Here is a 22,696-nt window from a genome sequence, read left to right on the forward strand (position 1 = left end):
TCCTCAATCTGTGTCCCCCCATCCCTGGGGGGCCGAGAGACAAGCTCTGCCCCGGTGGGAAACATCCCCCCCGGTCACTCTCCTCCCCGGCTGGACCTGCATAAAGGGCTGCTGATAGCAATGGCGCCGGGCCGCTCACCTCGCCTCATAGCGGCCATCCCAACCCGCCGCCCCCCCTCCCAGTCCTCCAGCATCCCGGCAGGCTCCGCGCCGCGACCGTTTGTCCGCGCGCTTGGGCGGAGCTGGCTGCTCTATCCCCGCCCCTCTTGCCTTCGGGTACGATCGGAGCGCTCGGCCCGGTTCGGTCGCGTTCGGGCGGATTCGGGCACTGCCCGTTCGGGCGTCTCCGTTCGGGCCGGCGAAGGGGAATTCGGGCACGATCGGAGAGGACTCGGCACAGCTCGGCTTTCCTCGCGCCCGCCTCACCCGCCTTCGGGCAAGATCGGAAAAGACCGGAACGAGCTCGGGATTCTTCGACCCTCTGGGCCGGACCGCTCGGGGACTCGGCCCTGTTCGGGCGCGCTCGGGTTCCCCACCCGAACTGTAAGGTATCGCTTCGGGCCGCGCGCCTACGGACTCGGCCGGGCTCGGCTGCGTCCTGCCTTGGGATTGGCCAGCCGGCAGGAAACGCGGGCCCCGCTTGTCGGGAACCATCGATAGCCTTCGGACGAGGCCTCGAACCACTCGGGACACTTCGTGCACTATCGGAAGCGGTTCGGAAGCGCTCGATTCCGCCCGCGGAACACGCTCGGAAGCGCTCGGCACCACTCGGCCCCCCCGCCAAAAAGCGCTCGAGTGATCTCAGAGGACCGGTCCCCCCCCACCTCACGGCCACCTCCCGCCCGCGGGACCCTCAGCGGCGCCCGAGGGGCGCGGGGGGTGCTGGGGCCCGCCCGGCCGGGGTCTGCTCCCGCCGCCCGCCTCGGATGGAGGACGCCGACTCGGCGGCGAAGCAGCTGGGCTTAGCGGAGGCGGCGGCTGTGGCGGCGGCAGCCGCAGTAGCGGCGGCTGCGGAAGGACCCGGGCAGCAGCAACAGCAGCAGCCTCCGCAAGCGGCGGCCTCGCAGTCGGAGGCGGCTGCGCAGGTGACGGCTGTGACGGTGATGGCGGCGGATGCCGAGCACATCGAGATGGGAGCCGAGCCGCTGCCGAGCGCCGACGAGGCCGCCGCCACCTTCGCAGGTCAGGGCGGGCGGAGCGCGCATGCGCAGCTCCCTCAGCCCCTTCGCCTGCCCGTTCCCGCCGCTGTGCCCCGCAGAGTGCGCGGGGCTGAGGGAGCGCGGCCTGCGCTGTACCTCAGGGTTCGGCATGTCCCAGCTGTGCCCGAGTCACCCGCACACTCCTCTAAAGTGACACCGCTCCTCGCTTCCACACCACCAACAGTCACACGAGCAGGATGTCTTGTGCTCCCGCGGTTTGAGCCCCTGACCCGTTAACAACGCACCCTGAAACATGCAGGACTGAGGGGAGCTGTGGGACACAGGAAATGGCGGAGCCCCTCACGCCTGAGTTTTGTCTCTCTGTGAGCTGCAGGGTTCTCTCACTGTTAGGACTGTGTGGCACTGATAAACCGGGTTTAGGCAGGCAGTCAAATACACCACATGTAACAGAAGCATCTGGGTGTAAGTTTGGACAGTTCTTAACAGGGCCAAGAGCAGGTAACGGTACCCTAGAAATTGGTCTGTGGCAGAGGGAGAGTCAGTTCTCTTTATCTTGATGTTTGCCAGACACCCCTCTTCTAATAAACAGCATCACAGTTTTGTTTTGCATTTTCAGTTTAGCTGCAATGTTCATTTTCGCTTTAGTTCATCCCATGCTGATAACCAGTTTTATGGTCTCAAAGAGATTAAAGCATGTTTAACCCAAAACCTGATAAAGATCCAAATGACTGTGTTCGTAACACCTGTGAGGAGCCACGAACCCCAAGACTGCTCTTGAATAGGAAGGAAGGAGGAAATGTGAATCTCTTTACTGCTGTTTAGCTGATTATCAGGCCCTATGGACACAGCACAACATTAACGTCACATCTGCTTTGCATTTCAGAAGTCACCACAGTGACCGTAGCCAGCGTCGGGGCCTCTGCAGACAATGTTTTCACTACGTCTGTGGCAAATGCAGCTTCCATTTCAGGACACGTGTTGGTAAGTCTAGCTTTTCATGCGATGGCGTTAGCAAGGTCCCACCTACTCTGTTAGGGTAAATGAAGGTTTGAGCTGTGGGAAGGCCAAAGGCGTGTTTTCATCACAGAATACAGGCTTTAAGCCACAAAACCGTTAGCTGGGAACATAGTTTTCTCTTTTATCACTTATGAAAGTGATTTTTACCTTTCTACCCTCATATACTCATTCTGTAATGGACCTGATAACCTGGAACGTGTAACCTTTGAATTTGGTTGGCTGAAACCTCCCAAACTAACCTAATAACTGCTGTAACGATTGGCGGTTTAGGGTACCTTTGAACGGATTGGGGCCTGTATTAAACCACATTGGTCTTTCAGCTCCATTGATTTCAACTCTTTATTTCCTCTGCAGTCTGGGAGAACAGCCCTGCAGATTGGGGACAGCTTGAACCCTGAAAAAGCCACTCTCATCGTGGTGCACACAGACGGCAGCATTGTCGAAACCACAGGGCTGAAGGGGCCCTCAGCACCTCTCACACCAGGTATAAGGCAGTCTGGTTTTAATTGGCATTCTCCTGAAGGGGTTACTATGTGTACTATGTGCATAATATCATGTAAAGTTGCTTTATAAGGATAATTTGTTCCCTCTTCATATAGTATTTCTTGTATTTCCTGGGAGCAAAAGAGTGACTTTTATGGTTTGTTGTGTATTTCCATGTCAGAAATATGTTTAATTCTCTGCCTGCCCCTTGCAAATAAGCTGCTTGGGAAGTCTCGCCCTGCTGCTGGGCTGTCACAAGCCTTTTTGCATCCATCCCAACCTAAAGGCAGATGGATCGGTTTAACGTAGATAATGCGAGTTCTGCGCTTGGATTTTAAAGTTCTTCTAGTTCTGCACGTGCGTTCTTTTTTAAGGGTCCTTGAATACAGTTTTATCTCCAGGCAGGCCACTTGCTGGTGTTTCAGTGTCACGACAGCAGCTGTCTGTATTGAGGTTTTGCTGGCGGCTGTTTGGCAGTTTCCTCTTGCCACAAGATGGCACAACAAACCTGCAGCCGTCTGCAACACGCTGCAGCTCAGCCTCTAGGAAGGAGAAGATGCATCCAGCTGCTTAGCTCTACTACAGGTTACAATTTCAGCCTGTAACACACTGTTAGAGTGTTTCCTCAGGGGCAGTTTGCCTTCTGTTCAGTCATTTTGGGCTGGACTGGTTCAGCCTGGAGAAGAGAAGGCTCCTTAAGGGGAGACCTTAGAGCAGCTCCAGTGCCTAAAGGGGCTACAGGAAACCTGGAGAGGGGCTTGGGACAAGGGCTTGTAGGGCCAGGCCAAGGGGAATGGCTTTAACCTGCCAGAGGGGAGACTGAGATGAGCTCTTAGGCAGAAGCTGTTCCCTGTGAGGGTGCTGAGGCGCTGGCCCAGGGTGCCCAGAGAAGCTGTGGCTGCCCCATCCCTGGCAGTGTTCAAGGCCAGGTTGGACACAGGGGCTTGGAGCAAGCTGCTCCAGTGGAAGGGGTCCCTGCCCGTGGCAGGGGTTGGAGCTGGATGAGCTTTAAGGTCCCTTCCATCACAAACCAGTCTGGGATTCTATGATTTTGAGAACATTGAAGCTGAAGTTTTTGTGGTGCACCATGTAACATGGCTGTGGAGAGGGGTCAGTCACATCAGTTAATCACTTGACACTTGCTGTAGCCAAGCTGTGCAGGTAACGGTGCATTCAGTGTGCTTTTCAGTTGCCATCACCTTTCTTTTCTGTTTCTTTTTCCAAAGGACCTCAGTCTCCTCCTACCCCTCTAACATCTGTCCAGGAGAAAACTGGAACCAAGTACAACTGGGACCCATCTGTGTATGAGAACGAGCTCCCGGTGAGGTGCCGGAACATCAGTGGCATCCTCTATAAGAACAGACTGGGCTCAGGTAACAGTGACCTTCTTGGGTGAGGAGGAAGTGTGACAGCTCCTCTTTGATGCTCTCTTCTTTTAATCAAGTTACTTTTCCAGGCTCTTCCTGAGGGAAGAAAAGACAGTTTCCCATCTCTTGTTCTCTTCTGGTTTTCTCTGTCTTCAGAGGCTTTTTAACTTCTCTTTAATCTGTGAAGATCCCAGCTGCTGTGCAGTGAGTCGCCCCAGCAATAGCTTGACTCCTCTAATGTTCTTTTTGTCTCAGTAGACCCATGTTTCTCTGAAGAATGACTGCTGGAAGGGAAAATAGAGAGCTTGTCTCCTAGTGGGACTCCTTAGCTGCTTTAGCCCCTCCTCTTCTCTTTTCTCTCTGTTGGAAAGCTGAAGCAACAGCAGCAGAATCTGTCAGCAAGCCTGACAGCACAGCACAGCACTTCCTTCATGGACAGAGTTGTCTTCATCACCAGAAGGATTAGAAATTGAAGTGCAAATTAAAGAAGAGCTTCAATTCATGGTGTTTTTGCAGGAAAGACTTATCCTTCCTGTGGATGAGGAATTTTTTCCAGCCTTTTGATGTGTTGGTGAGGCCTGAAGATGGAGCTCTCTAAACATGCACAGTCATTGTTGGAGCCAAGATAATAAATGGGCATGGTTATCCTGGAGTGATGAGAAGTAGCAGATGGGTGTATTTGGTGATTGTCACAGATGAACTGCTATTTAGTCCTGCAAGTTCAGTATTTCCTTCTTTAGGAAAGTGACAAAATGATTCTTAACCTTTACTAACAATGTCTTTCCTCTGCTTGATTTCAGGAGGCCGTGGTAGGTGCATTAAACAAGGGGACAACTGGTACAGCCCTACTGAGTTTGAAGCTATGGCTGGACGAGCCAGCAGCAAAGACTGGAAGAGGAGCATCCGCTATGCTGGGAGGCCACTGCAGTGCCTTATCCACGTAAGTTTGTTTCCTCCGTCCTGCTGAAAGGGCAGGTGGAGCAGCCCAAGCTGTGTGTGCTGCTTCAGTTACATGTGATGGTGCCGTGGTGCAACTTTGGTTGAGAATCAGAGATGTGAGAGGGACTTTTCTGGGTGGGTTTTCCAGCAGCACAGAGCAAATCCTGTACATGAAAAAGGATTACAGTCTCTGCAGGGTGAAGTCCAGCCTTGAGCTGTAGCACAGAAATTGAGTTGTGAGCTCTCACCCATAATACTGTAATTCAATAACCTGATCTGCTTAATTCTGTTTGCCTGACAAACATACTCGTTGCTTGCAGCATTTATTGGGTATTACTTTGGGTCATTTATTTCCTGCAGTGAAGAGTTTCATGGGGAAGTCAACATTGCCATTAGGTTGGCAGTCGATTTGTGCTTGGGCAGAAGCTTTCTCAAGTCTCAGATTGGCACATTCGTGCCTTTTGATTAGAAAATTTTTTGTTCTCCCTTCACTGTGCTCCTCTGTGCTGAAGGGAGCTGGTTATGGATTAGGGCCCCTGGGAGGGAATGAGTTGTCTCTCTGGGAGCTGTCTGCATGTTTCTGGCAGGTTACAGCTATGTATATGGGTTTGGTGACTCTAACACTGAGATTTTCCCATTCCAGGATGGGATTTTAAATCCTCATGCTGCCTCTTGTACTTGTGCTGCTTGCTGTGACGACATGACTCTGGTGAGCTGTAGGCTTTAGATCCATGAGTTTAAAACCAATTCATCCCTCAAGCTGCCACAGCCATTTGTGAGCAGGTCATGATATCCTAAAAGCATTCACAAGTCCTGTGTTTGAGTGTGCTGTGTCCATGCTTCCCAAAGAAAGGAGATAAGGAATTGGTAGCACTATTGCACCACAACCTTGCTACAACTGGATAGTAGTTACTGCTTTTTTCTTTTTCTTCTTTTCTCTTTTCTAAATAATAATGTATTTATGTGAAAAGCCTTCTGGGCTGTCAAGACTATCTGTGATGTTCCACAATTCTTTGAGGTGGAAAAGGTGTTTTTACAAGGATGCAATGTAATACTCTGTGTTGGGTTGATATTTTCATATTAAACTACTTGGGGTTTTTTTTGTTTGGGGTTTGTTTTTTTGTTTCTTTGTTTCAAAAATGAGGTTAAAGTCCTGAAAGCTGCAGTCTTCAGCTGGACCTGAAGTAGTGGTTTGCATTTCTTTTCTGCCATGAACTGGATGATTTGCTTGCTTCCTAGGCTTGAAGCTAACAGCTTCCTGCCTCCTGTCACTCCAGTTCTCTTGTCTTCCACGAGTGGTTGATTATCTGCCCAGTTCTACTCCTTAAATAATAGAGGAAAAAGGCTGAATCTGGGCCTCTCCAGCTGGAGGGAGCTGAGTGGGACTTCTTTTTCCCCACAAAGTTCTTTTGCTTTGGAGATCTATGAGTTTTTTGATCACTTGTTCAAGCTGCACATCTTCCATGAGGATATGCGCTGTGTGAGCATAGCTGCATCTGGGAAGATGAAAGTGAAGCCAAAGTCTCCAAAGAGCTGCCTCAGCTAATGCCTTTTCGTTTTCCTTTCTCTTTTATTTTCCTTCCTTTGGTTTGTTTTGCCCAGAGTGGTCCTGTTCGACTCTTTGTGCCATATAAAAGGAGGAAAAAAGAGAATGAAATACCTGCAGCTCCAGCAAAGAAGGATTGCTCCAAAAACATCACCCTGCTGCCTGCCACAGCTGCTACTACATGTAGGTTCTTTTCTCCTGGTAGAAGCTGTTTCCCCTTTTTGATGAGTTCAAACTAAAACAGGGGAAGTTCAGGTTGGAGATAAGGCAGAAGTTCTTCTCTGTGAGGGTGCTGAGGCGCTGGCCCAGGGTGCCCAGAGAAGCTGTGGCTGCCCCATCCCTGGCAGTGTTCAAGGCCAGGTTGGACACAGGGGCTTGGAGCAAGCTGCTCTAGTGGAAGGTGTCCCTGCCCGTGGCAGGGGTTGGAGCTGGAAGAGCTTAAGGTCTTTTCCAGCCCTAACTATTCTATGAAGAATTGCTACACTAGACATTTTATGTCTATCTGTGCCCCCTTGGAACTGGCCAACTGAGAGAAATGCCATTTCTTTTGCCACTTCCTTTTGTTTGGTAATTTTATTGACTCAGTGTCTGGCTGATTTCACTGCAGAAACTAGCACAGTGATGCCACATCTCAACTGCAAGTGGAGGAGGGAAGCCTGGACGTTTATTGCTCTGCCAGGAATCCCTGTTCTGTCCCCTGAGATTGGGGTTTGGCTTTGAGAAGCTGGTGGGGGGGCTGTGGAGTAAGATTTGTGCTCTTCCTTGAACTAGAAAAGTAGGCTCTAAGCAGCTGGAATGAAATCCAGAGCCTGAAAGTCGTTAATGAAGAAGGCAGAAGGCGATGCTTTTATCTGCAAATTCCTCTCCAACATGCAGGACACACTTTGTTACTCACTGGGTTTGATCAAACCATCTGTGTGAGGACACAAATTAATTTGCAAGCTCATCCAGCTCACATGTTCCCAGTCTCATCCGTGTGTCCTCCTGCTCTCATCACACTAGAAGCACCTGGATGCTTAAATTGCAAAGTAAGGGGAGGGGAAAGCAGCAGAAATGCCAAAATGCCCAGCCAACAGTAAGATTAGATTACCAGCAACGGTGGGAAGAGACTTACACAGGGATTCTGTCGAGTTGGTTTTGGTTTTATTCCCCCAAATAGGGTCTTTTTTGTTTTAATCACCCCAAAATCTGTGGTGGTTTGTTAATGTGAGGTGCTGTGAGGTTGCACATTTGCTCATGCTGACATTGAGAGAGGGGAGTTTTGGTCATAGGACGTATTTAATATCACATATTCCACATTTTATATATGATAGCTCATATTTTATGAATCTGTAGCATTAATGCCTTGAAATGAATCATTATTTGCAGATAATAACGCTCTGCTCTGGCTGAGCAGTGTGCCACAGAATCAGTGCCACGAATCAGCCCCTTACTGATTAATGGTGCCAGATTATTTACTCCTGTTTAAAAAGGGCTTTAAACTTTTTGGAGCCTCTTGGGAATGTTCATCCAAAAGGATTTTGTGACTTGTTCCTTGCGTTGGCCAAGCATAAGACATCACTCTGTGTAGACAGACCACTAGAATTGCCCAGCTAACCAAACTGTTGTAGAATTAGTTGTAATCCATGGGTTTTTATGTTGATTTAAGTAGTAAGAACCACTCTTGCTAAAGTTATAATAAATCAGAATCAACCAGAAACTGTTTCCTGGTGTGATCCCAGCTTGGGTTCTCAGAGGCCATTTGCTCTGTGAGTTCTCTGGTTCTGGATGATCCAGGACAGGGATATAAGCAGTTAAACCACCGAGGCCCCTGTGCTGATTGTGAATCATGAAAGTGCTTCTGCTGTTTCCAGTCACGGTGACTCCCTCTGGACAGATCACGACCTCAGGAGCTCTGACCTTCGATCGCACGTCAACAGTGGAGGCCACAGCCATTATCTCGGAGAGCACATCCCAGGGGGATGTTTTCACTGGAGCCACTGGTAAGAGTTCGGGTGTAGGTACATCTGCTAAACATCTGTTCTGGGAAGGAAACAGGCTGGAGCAGCTCTGCTCTGGAGCCAGGCTGAGAGAGCTGGGCTGGTTCAGCCTGGAGAAGAGAAAGCTCCTTAAGGGGAGACCTTAGAGCAGCTCCAGTGCCTGAAGGGGCTGCAGGAAAGCTGGAGAGGGGCTTGGGACAAGGGCCTGTAGGGACAGGCCAAGGGGAATGGCTTTAACCTGCCAGAAGGGAGATTGAGATGAGCTCTTAGGCAGAAGCTCTTCCCTGTGAGGGTGCTGAGGCGCTGGCCCAGGGTGCCCAGAGAAGCTGTGGCTGCCCCATCCCTGGCAGTGTTCAAGGCCAGGTTGGACACAGGGGCTTGGAGCAAGCTGCTCTAGTGGAAGGTGTCCCTGCCCGTGGCAGGGGTTGGAGCTGGATGAGCTTTGAGGTCCCTTCCAACCCAAACCTTTCTATGATTCTATGAAAAAAGGATTAGATGCCCACTGCTATGGGAAGAAGGATTTTAAATGCTGCATGAAGAAGTTATTTCTCAGTAATTTACAGAGAGAATATTCATAACCCACTGTCCTTCCTTCAAAATGATTTGGGCAACTTGAAGTCTTCTCAGTTGCACAGAAGTCAGAAGTTTGCCTAAATGCTGCAGCTGCTAATGCTCACCTCTGCTGAGTTCTAGGGGTTTAGGTTGTCTCTGTAACCCTTTCACTCCTCCTTTGTCCTAAAATACTACCATAAAAAGGAGGTAACAAGCTGAGTGCTTGAAACAAGTGAAAGAGTCTGGGTAAATGCTGGCAAATGGCAGAATAAATCAAACCAAAGAGAAACTTATGGCATATTTCAGGTCTTTCAGTCTGACTCATAGATGGGGTTGTGAGCTCTGCTGAGGGAACTGTCCTGCTCTGAGAGCTGTGGTTTGAAGTCCTGCGGTTACTGTAACTACGTGGGGGTGAAGGAGGGAAGCAGCAGTAACCTTTGCCTGTAAAAGTGGAAGCAGAGAGAGATGAAGTCAGTACAAAGTTGATCATGCTCCTGTTTCTCATTTGCAACCCTTGGAATCAGCATAGAGTGTAGGAACTTTTATACATTGTAAAGAAAAAATGGTGGCAGAAGCATGAGGAGAGCCTGTTGTCTGTGGTTCAGGGATTCACTGTGGTGTTGTTGTTCCACAGTTCAGGACACCAACGTCCAGCAGCCGTGCAGGGTCAGTCACCCAGAGCCTCATTATCCCAGTTACCAGGACAACTGCCAGATCTCACCTTTTCCTGAAGCTGCGTTGCCATCATCTCATCCCAAAATTGGTATGTGTAATGTCCCTTGTGTGAGACAGCACTGCTTGAATTTGCTCTCTAATCTGCTTTCTCAGCAAAGGTAAAGATTGAGGGGAGAAGAATAAACTTTGCTGTTTTGCTTATGAGGTTATTAAGATTTGGACAAGCAGATTTTCCACTCTATGCAAAGTTTTTCATTCTGTTACTGAGACCTTTGATGTGTGGTTTCCACCAGAGGAGGCTGTTGGGATCCTGCTTCCCACATCCTTGCCATCCTCTGCAATTTCTAAGCCTTTGGCTCCACAGCTTCTGTCACACTTGGGCACTGTGGCTAAGTGTGTCTTTATGGTTTGACCTGAGGAGACCATCCCCTCTAAAACCATGTCACAGCAGCTTTTCCAGCCATTCTGACATCTCTCTGTGAATCCACTGCAGATGCTGGAGGTGATTTTGGACAGGTTTGGTTGCTGTTCTGCCACCCAAGGTCAGTTTTCCATCCCTTAATGGCTGACTGCACATCACCCCTGTAGTTTTTGATAGATGGGTTAAACTGATTATCAAATATCTCTTCAAATGTAATTACATTCCCTAAGCTGTGACCTCCCATGGGTAGACCTGACTGCTAAATTCGTGAACCACGATGCTGTCTGAGTGTTGATGTACTGAAACAGACAATGCTGAAGAAACTGGAGTTGCCAACTTGGGGTGGTGTTGTTTTCATCAAGCCTGGCCAGCAGATCCAGCAGGGAACACTCAGCCACGGCCTGGTGATGAGGTGATTTATAGGCCTTTTGCTTCTCTAATTTCTGTGATTCTGTGAAGTTACTTTGATACTTCTGATCTCACTGACACAGAGAAGTGTAAGAGGCAGGTTTTGATCCCTCTTACTGCTCTCTGAGACATCAAGAAGAGACCACATCAACATGTTGTATTCTGTTATGTAGTTTGAAGTCTTTCTGTTTTGAAGCCTGTGTTCTTCCCTCTGCATGACCTTTTATTTCCTTACTCGGAGCAGCACAGCACATTCCTGCTCTGTCTGGAATGGAATCTCATTGTTGGTTTTAAGTCTTAGTCAGATCTTGATGTTATTAATTAAACATTGATTTTTTCCACCAGTGAACACTTTCTTTTGCCTGATACACCCCTGCCAAAACGGGGGATTGGAAGGAATTCCTGTTAGATAAGTTATCAAATGCCCTGTTGGGATAAATATTGTACTGGGAAGTGCAGCAGTGGGAAAGGCTCTTCTGCAAACACCGATTGATGATAAAGGACCAGCTTATCTCTTCCTCATATCTAAGTGCAAATAGTTCTATGCCATTCATGTGCAACCTGACTGAAATTAGTATTTTAATTAAGGGCTTCAGCATCAAATGTCCCTTCACCTGTGTGGTGGCCTTGCAGTGCTGTCACACATCTAACACGTGGTGGCCTGCAGCTCTCTGGGGTTTGAGGTTTGTCCTCTCCTCCAAAGCTGTGCTGGATCCTTTTCACCTTTTGCTGCTTGCATGGAGAGCCACCAGGTGTGACATGGAAAGGATTAAAGTGTTTAATGCACTTAAAGTAGTTACTGTCCTGGGAGATATTCCATCCTGCAGGAAGTCTTGTGAGTCTGCAGATGCTTCTCCTCACTGCGAGTGTAACTCCTGGGCTGCAGCCTGGTGCAGGAAGGTCTGCTTGCCTCTTGCTGCTCAGGACAGTATTTACAGTTAGATTTTAAGTGCCATTTGAAGTGTAGTCCAGAAGATTTTCCCTGACTGGGAGGTCTCCTGTTGTATGTTTGTAACTGGGCTCTGCAGTTGCTGTCCCTGTGGCCCTGTCCTTCAGTGAGAGAGGTCTGGGGCTTGTTTCTGCCCTTCTCTTTGGAGCTGCCGTAGACAGACCAGTGGGAGTGGAAAGCCAGTATCTGTAGTGACACCCAGGGGCTGTGGTGGGAGATTACTGACAAAGTTAGACCTCTTCCTTCTAAGAAACAACTCAGTGAGGAATTTAGAGGTCAGCTGCCGGTAGATGTGAATGTCTTGGACTTATTTTCATGGCAGGTGGCTAGAGTTAGAGTTAAGTTGTGGAAAAGTCAGGCCAGTAAAGCCAGATAACATTTGATCCTGGAAGCACTGCCTGAGGTGAGCTCACACTGTGTACTGTTGGGTTCCTGGATCTAGATTTCATTTCCTCATACTGTGGTCTCCCAGTGCAGACCTGGTCGTGGGAGCATGAGGTGTTTCAGGGGCACAATAACTGTTGGTTCTTTGAAGCATTTGCAGCTGTAAGCCTAAGACAGTGTTGGTTTTCCAGGACTTTCTAACACAGGCTTTGGGATAGGGAGAACTCCAGGGCCCAAATAACTGAGGGGGTTGGAGATAAGTTCAAGGGAAGTGTGACTTGGTTACCAGGAAGGGAGTTCAGCTTCCTTCTGGTGGCTTCCTACAAAGAGCAGTTACTGCTGAGGTTGTGGTTAGGGTGTGAAAAAGTAAAATCTGCAGCACCTCAGGAGTTGGTGAGGTTTTTGGTCTTCTTTTAATGTCCCTTGGAGTATGTTTAGGAGCATCACTGGCCTCCTGTGCTTTTGGATTTCATTTCCTACCTGTAGCACTCTACTTCATACAAGAGTGAAGGGTTGTAGTTAGCATTCTGGAGGAAAAGGCTGTAGGCAAAACATTTCCTTCTTGCAAACTGCCCCAGACAGGCAGTGTAAATCCCATGTCAGGAGATGTTAGTGTCTGAAGGTAAAACTTCCACCTGGACTGTATTTGTTCACTCTCACCTTTGGGATTGGGCAGGGAGAGGTCTCAGAGCTGCAGTGAGCATTGATGGTCAGATACCCAGGGTATCTGAAACAGATACATACAACTGTGAGTACCTTTTACTAAATGTGAGGTGTTTCAGTGTGGTACATGTATTTTTTACAGCTATAGTTTGTTTTATGGGTAGGATCCAGAATGAAGAGGTCCAAAGACATGACAGTTACTGAGGGTGTTTTAAAGGGCTTCATAGCTGTTGGCTTAGAAAGTGCAGGTTTGTAATACAGGGAATTTTGTGGTGATGAAAACTGTGTTGGTTTTATTATTGGTTATGGTTAAGGTCAGAATTCAGGGGGTGCAGGAGAGTCACAGCCAAACACAACCAGAAACTCCCCCACTTTACAGAATGAAACACCCTAATTCTCTGTATACTCTTTTTCTTCCTTTCTTCAGTGCTAACCTCGCTCCCTGCCCTGGCAGTGCCCCCCACCACTCCCACCAAAGCCATATCCCCCTCGGTGGTGAACGGGCTGGAGGTGACGGAGCAGCGGAGCTGGCTGTACCTGGAGGAGATGGTCAATTCCCTGCTGCACACGGCCCAGCAGCTGAAGACTCTGATCGAGCAGGCCAAGCAGGCCAGCTCCTCCTTCCGGGAAGCTGCCGTCACACAGGCCAAAATCCAAGCTGACGTGGACAGGAAAGAGGTAATCACACCAGAGGAGGTGAGGTGGCTCAGCCAAGGGCATCGTTTGGGCTGAGGGATGGAGGGTGGCACCTCACTGAGTTTCACTGGCTGCAGCTGTAGTGGCAGCCCTTAGAAACTGATCCTCGATGGCTTATGAAGAGAAATCTCCGAGTTATTTGTATCATGGGGAAAGGAGCAGAGTGCTCTGGGATTCCAAGAGCTGTGGGTAGCAGGCTGCACAAACTGTTGGGTGTTACAAGGCCTGAGCTGTCCCATCCATAAACTCATGGGACGTGGGCACTGGATCCTGGTGTAGAAAAGCTGGTGAGTGTTCAGCTGTGGTGGCTGCTTGCTTTATGGCAGGTGAGCAGGGCTGTCAGAGAGGCTTTTGGTGGCCCTGAGAGGCAGAGGGATAACAAGAACAAGCTGTAGAGTTTGTGAAGCAGATGAGCAGTGACATTGAGAGGTGTCTTGCTGAGCATTGTGCAGGCAGAGGTGATGTCCCATGAGTCCCATGGGAAGACTGCAAGGCTGGCTGGCATTACAGAAGCATTGGCTTGTGCTCAGTGGCCCTTCTGTCTTCTATAAGGGATTATCTGCAATGAATTCCCTGTTCTCCTGCTTTTCTTCTTGTCAGTTGATGCATGGTAGGGACCTTCATTCTTCTCACCACTGGCTCATGCATTCCGAATCTGGCTCCATATTCCCCTTCTCCCACAGGTCCGCAGCTGCTGCTGTGGACTTGGGGGAGGGAAGAGGGAACAACATCCTGGGAAAGTGGTGTCATTGTTAGTAGCTGGTGAACCCCTTTCCTGTGCACCACTGCACTATCTGCCATTGCAATCAGTGTTACTGCTAACATCGCTTTCCACTGACTTCATAGGCAGAAGTGTGCAGCAAGAGCCCTGTGTGGGGAGGCTGAGAACCCCTGTGACAGTTTTTGCAGTGTCTTTGATGTTCTTTGCCACGCTGGCTCTGCTAAACTCTCCTATACACTGCATCCTTGATGTGCAGGTGTGTGATACCTTGAGATCCTTCCCTGCCTCCTGCCTGGGCAGGATGGGTGCCCTGCTGGGGTCCAGGTATGGGCCATCTGCTGCTAGAGAGCCCTGTGGTGTGTGGGATGCTGGAAAATTGGAAGCTTGGCCATGTTTAGAGATGGACATCTGACTTTGTTTATCTTCTGCTCTTGTTCCTGTGTCTTTGCTGTCTTCCCTTGTTTATCCCTGCAGTGGGTTCTTGGAACAGTTGTTTAGAGTCCATCCCCCAGCCTCTGATCCAAATCCAGCTCACTTCAGTGGACTTCTAGGTCCTTCTTGCCCCAGGACTGGGAGTTAAAATCACTGCCATGTGTGGATTGAAGTCCTGACTTCACCAGGCAGGGGTGAGCACGTGCTTGGTGCCAGAGGAAGCCCCTTTCCCTGTAGCTATTGAACCCCGACTTGGACAGCCTGTGTGTGTCGGGGGGACCTCAACAGCTGTGTGTTTTGATAAAAGCACTCACTCATGGTGGCATTATTTTTGTATCCAGTAACAATTCTCAAGCTTGGGATTGTGTGCTGGCTTCTGGAACCTTCTGGGCCGTATCACAAGCAGCTCTTGCTGAATTTCTCCTAATGAAGTCTGCATTTGGGAAGAACTCTGGGTTTGTGGGTACAGGAAGGGATTGCAGTAAACATCAAGGATTTGGCTGTCTGCTTATGTGGTGGTCAGAGGTGCTTTTCCAATCTCACCCTGATTTGTAACTCAAGTCTCTTTCCCAGTCTGTGTGTGGTCAAAGTGATTCTTCTGACAGTGAGGGTGTGTGAGAGGGAGGATGCTGGAGAGGGACTCTTCATTAGGGATTGTAGTGATAGGACAAGGGGTAATGGGTTCAAACTGAAACAGGGGAAGTTTAGATTGGATCTAAGGAAGAAATTCTTTACTGAGAGGGTGGTGAGGCACTGGAATGGGTTGCCCAGGGAGGTTGTGAATGCTCCATCCCTGGTGGTGTTCAAGGCCAGGTTGGACAGAGCCTTGGGTGACATGGTTTAGTGTGAGGTGTCCCTGCCCATGGCAGGGGGGTTGGAACTAGATGATCTCTAGCTCCTTTCCAACACGAACTATTCTATGATTCTAAGGTGTCCTCCTGCCTTGGTTGTTACTGTTTTTTGCCAGACCAGTTTCTCACAAAGGAAATAAGTGAGCCCAAGTGTGATGGGGAAGGGCTGAGGGATCTGGGGGGTTCAGTCTGGAGAAGGCTCAGGAAGGACCTGATCGCTCCCTACAACTGCCTGAGAGGAGGATGGAGCCAGGAGGGGCTGGGTTCTGCTCTCAAGGAACAAGGGATGGGACAAGAGGAACCGGCCTCAAGCTGCACCAGGGCAGGTTTAGATGGAGCTGAGGAACAATTCCTGCCCTAGAGGGTGCTCAGGCTTTGGAACAGGCTGCCCAGGGCAGGGCTGCAGGCACCAGCCCTGCAAGTGTTCACATGGAGCAGTTGGCCTTGATGAGCTTGAAGCTCTTTTCCAGCCTGTCTGATTCCATGATTCTATGATTCATCACCACTTTGTGTTTGTTCTGCTGACAGAACTGCCAAGGGTTAATGAATGGTGGGAACCTTCTCCCCAGCGTGGGTGCCCCTGTGCAGGAGACCTTGCAGAGTTCCGGCCGGCAGCATGTTCCTGGTGTTTGCAGTGAAAGGTTGTGCCAATGGATCACAGCTGTGGAGCTCTGTCCAACAGATTAAATTGTAATAGAGCTGCTATTGTTAACTCAGCTCTTCCTAGAAGAGTGACTTAATACATAGCAGGATTAAAGGAATCTGTTAGGAGCAGGCTGCTTCCCAGCTGGATGCGCAGACGTCACTGCCATGACCAGAACTAATGTGTATGTTTAGTTTTCACAGTGGTGCAGAGCTACTCTGTGGTTCAGCATCTCAGCTCTTGAGGGTGCAGAGCTCAAGTGCTTTTGATCTTCATGCTGCACTTCAGATTTTTCATGGTTTTCACTTGCTACATTGAGCAGCTCCCCTTCCTGCCACAACTCCTCTCTGATGTTGGCATTTCCACCTTCAAAATGATACCAGCAAGGGGAATAATGTAATCCTGAGCTTCCTTTGAACAGTCCTGTCATTAGCAAGTAGGACCAGAACGAAGCAGTCATGTCCTCTCTTTGACTGCACAGATAAGGATGGGAGTGGGGATGACAGAGGGATGTGGACAGCTACAAGATGTATCTGGAGCAGCTCTGCTCTGGAGCCAGGCTGAGAGAGCTGGGCTGGGTCAGCCTGGAGAAGAGAAGGCTCCTGAAGGGGAGACCTGAGAGCAGCTCCAGTGCCTAAAGGGGCTGCAGGAAACCTGGAGAGGGGCTTGGGACAAGGGCCTGTAGGGACAGGCCAAGGGGAATGGCTTTAACCTGCCAGAGGGGAGACTGAGATGAGCTCTTAGGCAGAAGCTCTTCCCTGTGAGGGTGCTGAGGCGCTGGCACAGGGTGCCCAGAGAAGCTGTGGCTGCCCCATCCCTGGCAGTGTTCAAGGCCAGGTTGGACACAGGGGCTTGGAGCAAGCTGCTCTAGTGGAAGGGGTCCCTGCCCGTGGCAGGGGTTGGAGCTGGAGGAGTTTTAAGGTCCCTTCTACCCCAACCTCTGTGTGACTGTGATTCTATGGCACGAGGGGTTTTCATTAGTACAGTGGCAGCTCTGTAATCCCCATGTCAAAGTCTTGTGATGTCCTGTTCTGAAGAACCTGTGGGTCACATTCCAAGTGCTGGAGCTGACAGCTTCACTGGCAGTTTTTCTGGCACATAATCTGTAACCTGGAATTCCTCACTTGTTCTGCATCCATCTCTGTCCTCTCCCATTCCTGTGAATTCACTCTGGGATTGGGGCTTGGTTGGTGAATTTCAAGGTGAGTTTCTTCATTTGGAAGATCTCTTCCAAAGTTTAGTTCCATCTTTGCCAGAGGGGATTCTGAGCCCCTGAGTGGGTCTGTGGACTCTCCGAGCCTCAGAGCCTCCTCTTTGAAATGAGTAACACTTCCTGAATGCTGGCTGTGCAGGATAGGTATTAGTAGGTACAAGGCTGTGTGAGGAAGTGTTAACCTCCGTCCTGGGAGTCAGGGCCATCTGCAGTCCCAGCAGTTGTGAAAATACCTCTTTTGCAATAAGTCCTTTAGATAAAGTTGGTGCAGAGCATAAGGAAGTGGTTAAACGTGTCCTGACGTGAGTGCTGCCTGCAGGGCTGCTGCTGAGAGCCCTCAGTGAACAAGCGGAGCCTGCACAGAGCTCCTTCCAGACATGAAGCTGTGTAAGAGATGATGAGGGTGGTAGCCGCAAGCCTGGTGCTTTCCATGTGGAAACAGGAACCTGCGCAGTGGTGCTCAGCCTGAGCACGGCTTTGTGTGGGCAAACACCAGATTAAGTTACAATAAGGCTACTTCCATGCCTGGGGCAATGACATTCGGAAGGAAAAGCAAACCATGAGCCCTGTTGGTGTGGGTTGAGGAAATACAGCTGCTCCATCAGAGCATCATCAGGCTGCTGCTGCTGCCCACTGTGAGGTGTGACTGCGTCTGATCCTGTGGTTACTTTCTAAGTGTTGGGTGTGCTGCCTTCAGTGATGTAGGAAAAACCTTTAGGAAGAGAGTGACTGGGGCAGGAAAGGCTCCAGGTCTCCTGCAGGAGAGACGAGCTGGCCCCAATGGGTGGGTTAAAGGCAGAGCTTTACACTGAGGTCTGTGGGTCCTTTTGTTGGAGTCTGCGTTAAGCCACTGTTTATATCAGATCAGGAGGGGGAGAGCACGTGGACTGCCCCGGTTCAGTGCAGGAGACACTGCTGGGAGATAATGAAGCTGTTCAGGAAATGTGTTAATCAGGTTTTCTGGCTAAATTTAAAAGAATTGGTGCTGGGATGTGACAAGTGTTTTAATTAAAGCCACTCCTGCACGGTGCAGCAATGCCTTTGGAGCACAGCTCCTCTGAAAGCAGGCTGGGAGCTTAAAGCAGCCAACAGCTGGGCCAGCTGAGTTCTGCTTTAGAAAGATTAAAACAATTCAGGGTTAGAGAATAGGAAATTAACCTAAAAAGGGTCGGCCAATAGGTAACGCAGCTCTGGTGAGCAAATGAACACTGGTGTGTGCAGAGGAGCAGGGAAAATGGTTGAGAGTTGGAGGACACTGATTTTCTGGAGCTGTTTTGTGGCAGATCTGGATGTGTCTGGTTTGATCCTCTCTCTTATCACACCTTTTCTGTCTCCCTGGTTTCTGCATGGCCTGAATTCCTCACGCTGTAGACTCTGGGGGTAGATAAGAAGGAGGCAGAAGGGGGTTAAATGTGTGTTTCCATCAGCAGGTTTCAGGGCTGAGAGCTGAGGTGGAGGCTCTGGTGCAGCTCAGACAAGGGACAGAGGGGGCCGGGCTTCCTCCCAGTGTCTTTTCCCATTGGCAGTGTCCCTGGAAATCAGCATTGGCCACACTTGTGGAGTCGGGTGGTGGAAAGGGTTTAAATTCCGGAGCTGCAAGACTTGATTAGAACAGGACTGAGCGCGTCCATCCCAGCACTGCCCTGCCCGGGCTGGTTCAGAGGGGTGGCCCTGGGGACTGCGTGTGCAGAGGTGTTCAGCTGGGTTGAAGCACTGGCTCACGCCGCTTCAGCATCTACATTTCTACCTCTTCACAAGAGGGTGTTCAGGGTCCCGTGTGGTTTTCCAGTGCCCTTCTCACAGGTCACTTGTCTCACTGCACAGTGGGAAGCTCATTCCAACCTCACCTGGCACCAGCCCTGGTTCTCTGCTGTGTGCTGGTGGCAGAGGAGGCTTCAGGTCCTGGCTCTCCACAGCCTGGTCTCACTGATGGGAATGGTTCTCTTAGGAATCAAGGTCATGTTCTTCCCGGGACACGGCAGGACTGGTTCGCCTCAGGCTGGGCAGTGCATCCCTTCCCTGCCTTCACAGGAACGCTTATGGCTTGCACTCAGTTCTGGTTCCCCTGTCACCACCACCTCTGTCTTCCTGGAATGTTCTAATGTGAACTTGTGTCCTGGTGCTGCAAAGGTTTAGCAGGTTGTGATTCCACAGGAGGAGAACTGCTGGGATGCGGGTTCACAGAGACACCTGGGAACTAAGCCCTTAATCTCCTTATGTGTGGGTCGTGCTCACTAACCCTGCTTTGCCTGAAGGTGGGGTTCAGCTTTTTATGTACTTTGCAACTGTTCCCAATAAGTGTAAGTCGGGGTCAGCAGTTAATCCAGTCGGGATCGGGTTTGGATTCCTCTGGTTCAGGGCTCCTGTCTCAGCTGTGCTGAGCGTGGCAGGGCAATGGGCTGCTGTTGAGCTGCTTTGAAGCTGCTGCACACCCCAAGTGGCACCCCCAGGGTACTGCTTGATTCCAAACCCGTTTGAAAGCCCTTTTCTGCTTCTATTAAAAGAAGGAATAATGGCTGTGGCTGATGCTGTTCCTGAAGTCTTGGGGGTGTTTTGTCTGGGTTTCTTCCCCCAACCCGTTCTCTGGGCTGTGCAATCCCTCCAGACTCCTCTGTCTGCAGTGGATCAGGATCCCTGGCCTTGACCCGGACTTTGGCTCACAGAGATGGCTCCTGGCCCTCCTACCTTGGCATTTGCCTCCTGTTCCCTGTGCTAACTTCTTAGGTTGTGGTTGGTGCAGTTCCCTTGTGGCAATGAAGCCCCTGGTTTTAGGAAGGAGGCCTGGCTGGGTGGAGTGGGGAGAGCTGGATTGAGTGAGGGCTGTACTTAATGGCAGGTTGTCACCTCAGGCTGTTTGTCACAGGCTGCTTGGTCTGTCTCCACAAGATCATACTGTCCCTCTCTTAGAAGGGGGATGAGGTTCCCCTCTGTCCTCTTGCAACTGCAGTTTTGGGTGTGATAGAAGCAAGCTCAGTGTCAGGACCCTTCACATCATGCCCTGGCTGCAGTGACAAATCTGGTGTCGTTTCCCTTGCAGCAATACCAGAACCAGTTATTTCAACAACCAGAAGATGTGGATGGCAAGACAGAAATCATCATCAAGGTGAGCTGGGGGTGTCTCGTGTCTTCTGCTCTTCGTCTTGTTCCATCAGGCCCTTCTGGTGGCCTGAATCCTGGCTGTACACCGGGAACACCAGCACCGCTCAGTCACACCATTAACTGTAGGTACACCGGTGGGGTGTGAGAGCCGCTGTGAGGAGCTGGGTCCTGATCAGGGCGCTGGCTGGGAGGTTGGTTGTGCTCAGAGGAGGGAAGGAGCTGCTAGAACTGAAGACTCCGGCTCTGCTTTAACAGCCTGTCACGGCCTCCCACCACAGCTCCAACGTGCTAATGATGTGTCAGGATTTAATGAGCTGGAAGCAGCGTCCTCTCTGAAGTGCTGTTTCCTGTGGTAGCTCAATGATGTTTCCACCCAACACCCAGGTTCTGTTAATTGCTGTCACTGATACAGATGAAAGCGATAGACACAAACACAGCCTTTAAAAACCAGGTGGGAATTTTTATCCATGTATCTTGTCTCGCCTCACTTCAAGTCCCTGCTCCTGTTACAGCTTTCTTAGTTTTACTTCTCCATCTCCTGTTTCCCGGTTGGGACACAGTTTATGTGGCAATGCTGCTGCCTGGTGCAGGGACACACAGGAGCAGATCCCTTCCTCCTCCCTAAAAATGATTAAACTGAAGGGCCCCTTAATCCTGCTCCCATTGTCCTGCCTCAGACCCTCTCCCAGGCATATGCAGGTTTATAAACCAAACCTGTAAAACCTCACATCTGAGCTGAACTCAGAGCTTTGGGGCCCCCCGGTGTTGTCCTCTCTGACGTGGTCACTTTGCTGCCTGTTCACAGCAATCCTGTGTCAACTGCGGCCGGGAGGCGATGAATGAGTGCACGGGGTGCCACAAAGTCAACTACTGCTCCACATACTGCCAGAGGAAGGTGAGAGCCTGGGTGTGAGCTGCTGGTTTGGTTGTTGCAGAGTGCGTGACACTGGGGACAGCCAGGGGCTCTGCCCAGGCCCTGGCACAGGCTGTGCCACATGGGCAGGCAAAGCACAGGCATCAGCTGCATGGGCCCAGAGCAGAGGGTAGGGGAGGCCTCAGAACTTGCACACACCTTCTCCATGGTGTGTAAAACCTTTGGTCTAACTCTGGTCTAAAAACCAGCTTCTCACTTCCCAGGGGACATCTGCCCAAGCCACAACTGGTGCTCAGTGCTGCAAGAGGGTGGGAGGGTTTGAGGTGCTCGTCGGTGACCGATTCCTCAAGGCTCCCCTCACGTTTGTGAGCCCTGCTGTGGGCTCAGCAAGCAGAGGGGGTTTTCCTGATTCAGCCTGAAAGCTGAAGTAAGTTCTAGAAGTTGTTCCATTCCTCTCCATTGCTGGTGCTGAACTAAGACCACCGTGTGGTGCTGTCCCGCAGGGCACCGGCTGGTCCAGAGCTGTCCTTCAGGAGAGGGTTTAAGTCCAGTTCTGACTCTGTTCTAGTGAATTCTCCATGAGCTGACAGGGATGCCCTAGATGAGTGTTTGGGTTGAGAAGCCAACATTCCACCTCCAATACTGACCCAGCACATGGCCCCTTTCCTGCCCATTGTTAGTCCTGTCGGGCTGAGCACTGGAGCCTTGCAGTGCTGGAGAAAGAGCTGCTCAAATGGAGCTCAGGGGGGGTCCCAGCATAGTCTCTTCTTTCGCAAGGGTCCATTCTCCTCAGCCCTTCCCATCTCTCCCCGTGCAGGACTGGAAGGACCATCAGCACATCTGCGGGCAGGCAGCTGCAGTGCAGGCTGAGGACGTGCACGTCACAGACAGCGTGATGGAGAAAGTCAGTGTCTGAGCAAAGCTACCTCAGCGTGGCCACTGGGTCGGCCACCGACTGGTTCCTCCACCGCCTGCACCCTGCCCATGGGCAGACCCAGCTTTGAAAGACTTTTGGATCCAGGCACATCGTTTGCCTCCTCCTGAGACTCTTTCAGGACTTTGAGTGAAACAGAAACTGTGAAATCCTCCAGTGCTGGGAGCTTTGGCTTCATCCAGGGGAACCTCCACCGCAGGGACAGCAGCGACCTCCTCATCACCCACCTCTGGTGAGCTGAGCCTGCAGCAGGCGCTGTGATGGGACCTGCTGCTGTTCCCTTCTCCCTGCGCCTCCTGCCTCTGGTCTGAACAGCAAAAAGAGCCTTCCTTTGGTTTATTTAATTGCCTTGAAGAGGTAGGTACAAGTTCTCAGCCTGCAGCAGAAGGACTGACTTTTGGTTGGGTGTTTCCCTGTGTTCCCTCTGTGCTGGGCAAACATGGAACATGGTGGGGCTTCCACACTTGGGCTCAAGCGCACAAGAACACGTTGTTAAATAAAATGAGGTGAAAGCAGCCATGTGCCCGTGGTTCTGTGTCAGTTCGCACGGGTGAAGGCAGGGAGTGGCAGCAGCAGTGCTGGGTGTGTGTCCTCTGCTCAGCTGGGGGCATACATCCTCATCAGATCTAACCCGCTGTGCATTAACAGGGGATTGTCCTGCCCTGGTCCTGTCAGGGCTAATTCCAGCTG

The 22,696-nt window shown here is 50.6% G+C and overlaps 1 protein-coding gene across 1 annotated transcript; it reads left to right on the forward strand.

Moving 5' to 3' along the window:
- The first annotated feature begins 301 nt into the window (after positions 1-301).
- DEAF1 (DEAF1 transcription factor) lies at positions 302-22,479 on the forward strand. Its single transcript, XM_080618879.1, has 13 exons — positions 302-1,182; positions 2,044-2,141; positions 2,532-2,661; positions 3,887-4,033; positions 4,828-4,967; positions 5,610-5,675; positions 6,569-6,695; positions 8,366-8,494; positions 9,678-9,806; positions 12,971-13,221; positions 20,137-20,202; positions 21,004-21,093; positions 21,890-22,479. The coding sequence occupies exons 1-13, from the start codon at positions 927-929 to the stop codon at positions 21,986-21,988; spliced, it is 1,728 nt and encodes a 575-aa protein (XP_080475005.1). The 5' UTR covers positions 302-926; the 3' UTR covers positions 21,989-22,479.
- Positions 22,480-22,696: the final 217 nt, after the last annotated feature.

This window comes from Psittacula echo (genome assembly GCF_963264785.1).
Source record: "Psittacula echo genome assembly, chromosome: 5".
In the NCBI taxonomy this organism is placed as follows: domain Eukaryota; kingdom Metazoa; phylum Chordata; class Aves; order Psittaciformes; family Psittacidae; genus Psittacula; species Psittacula echo.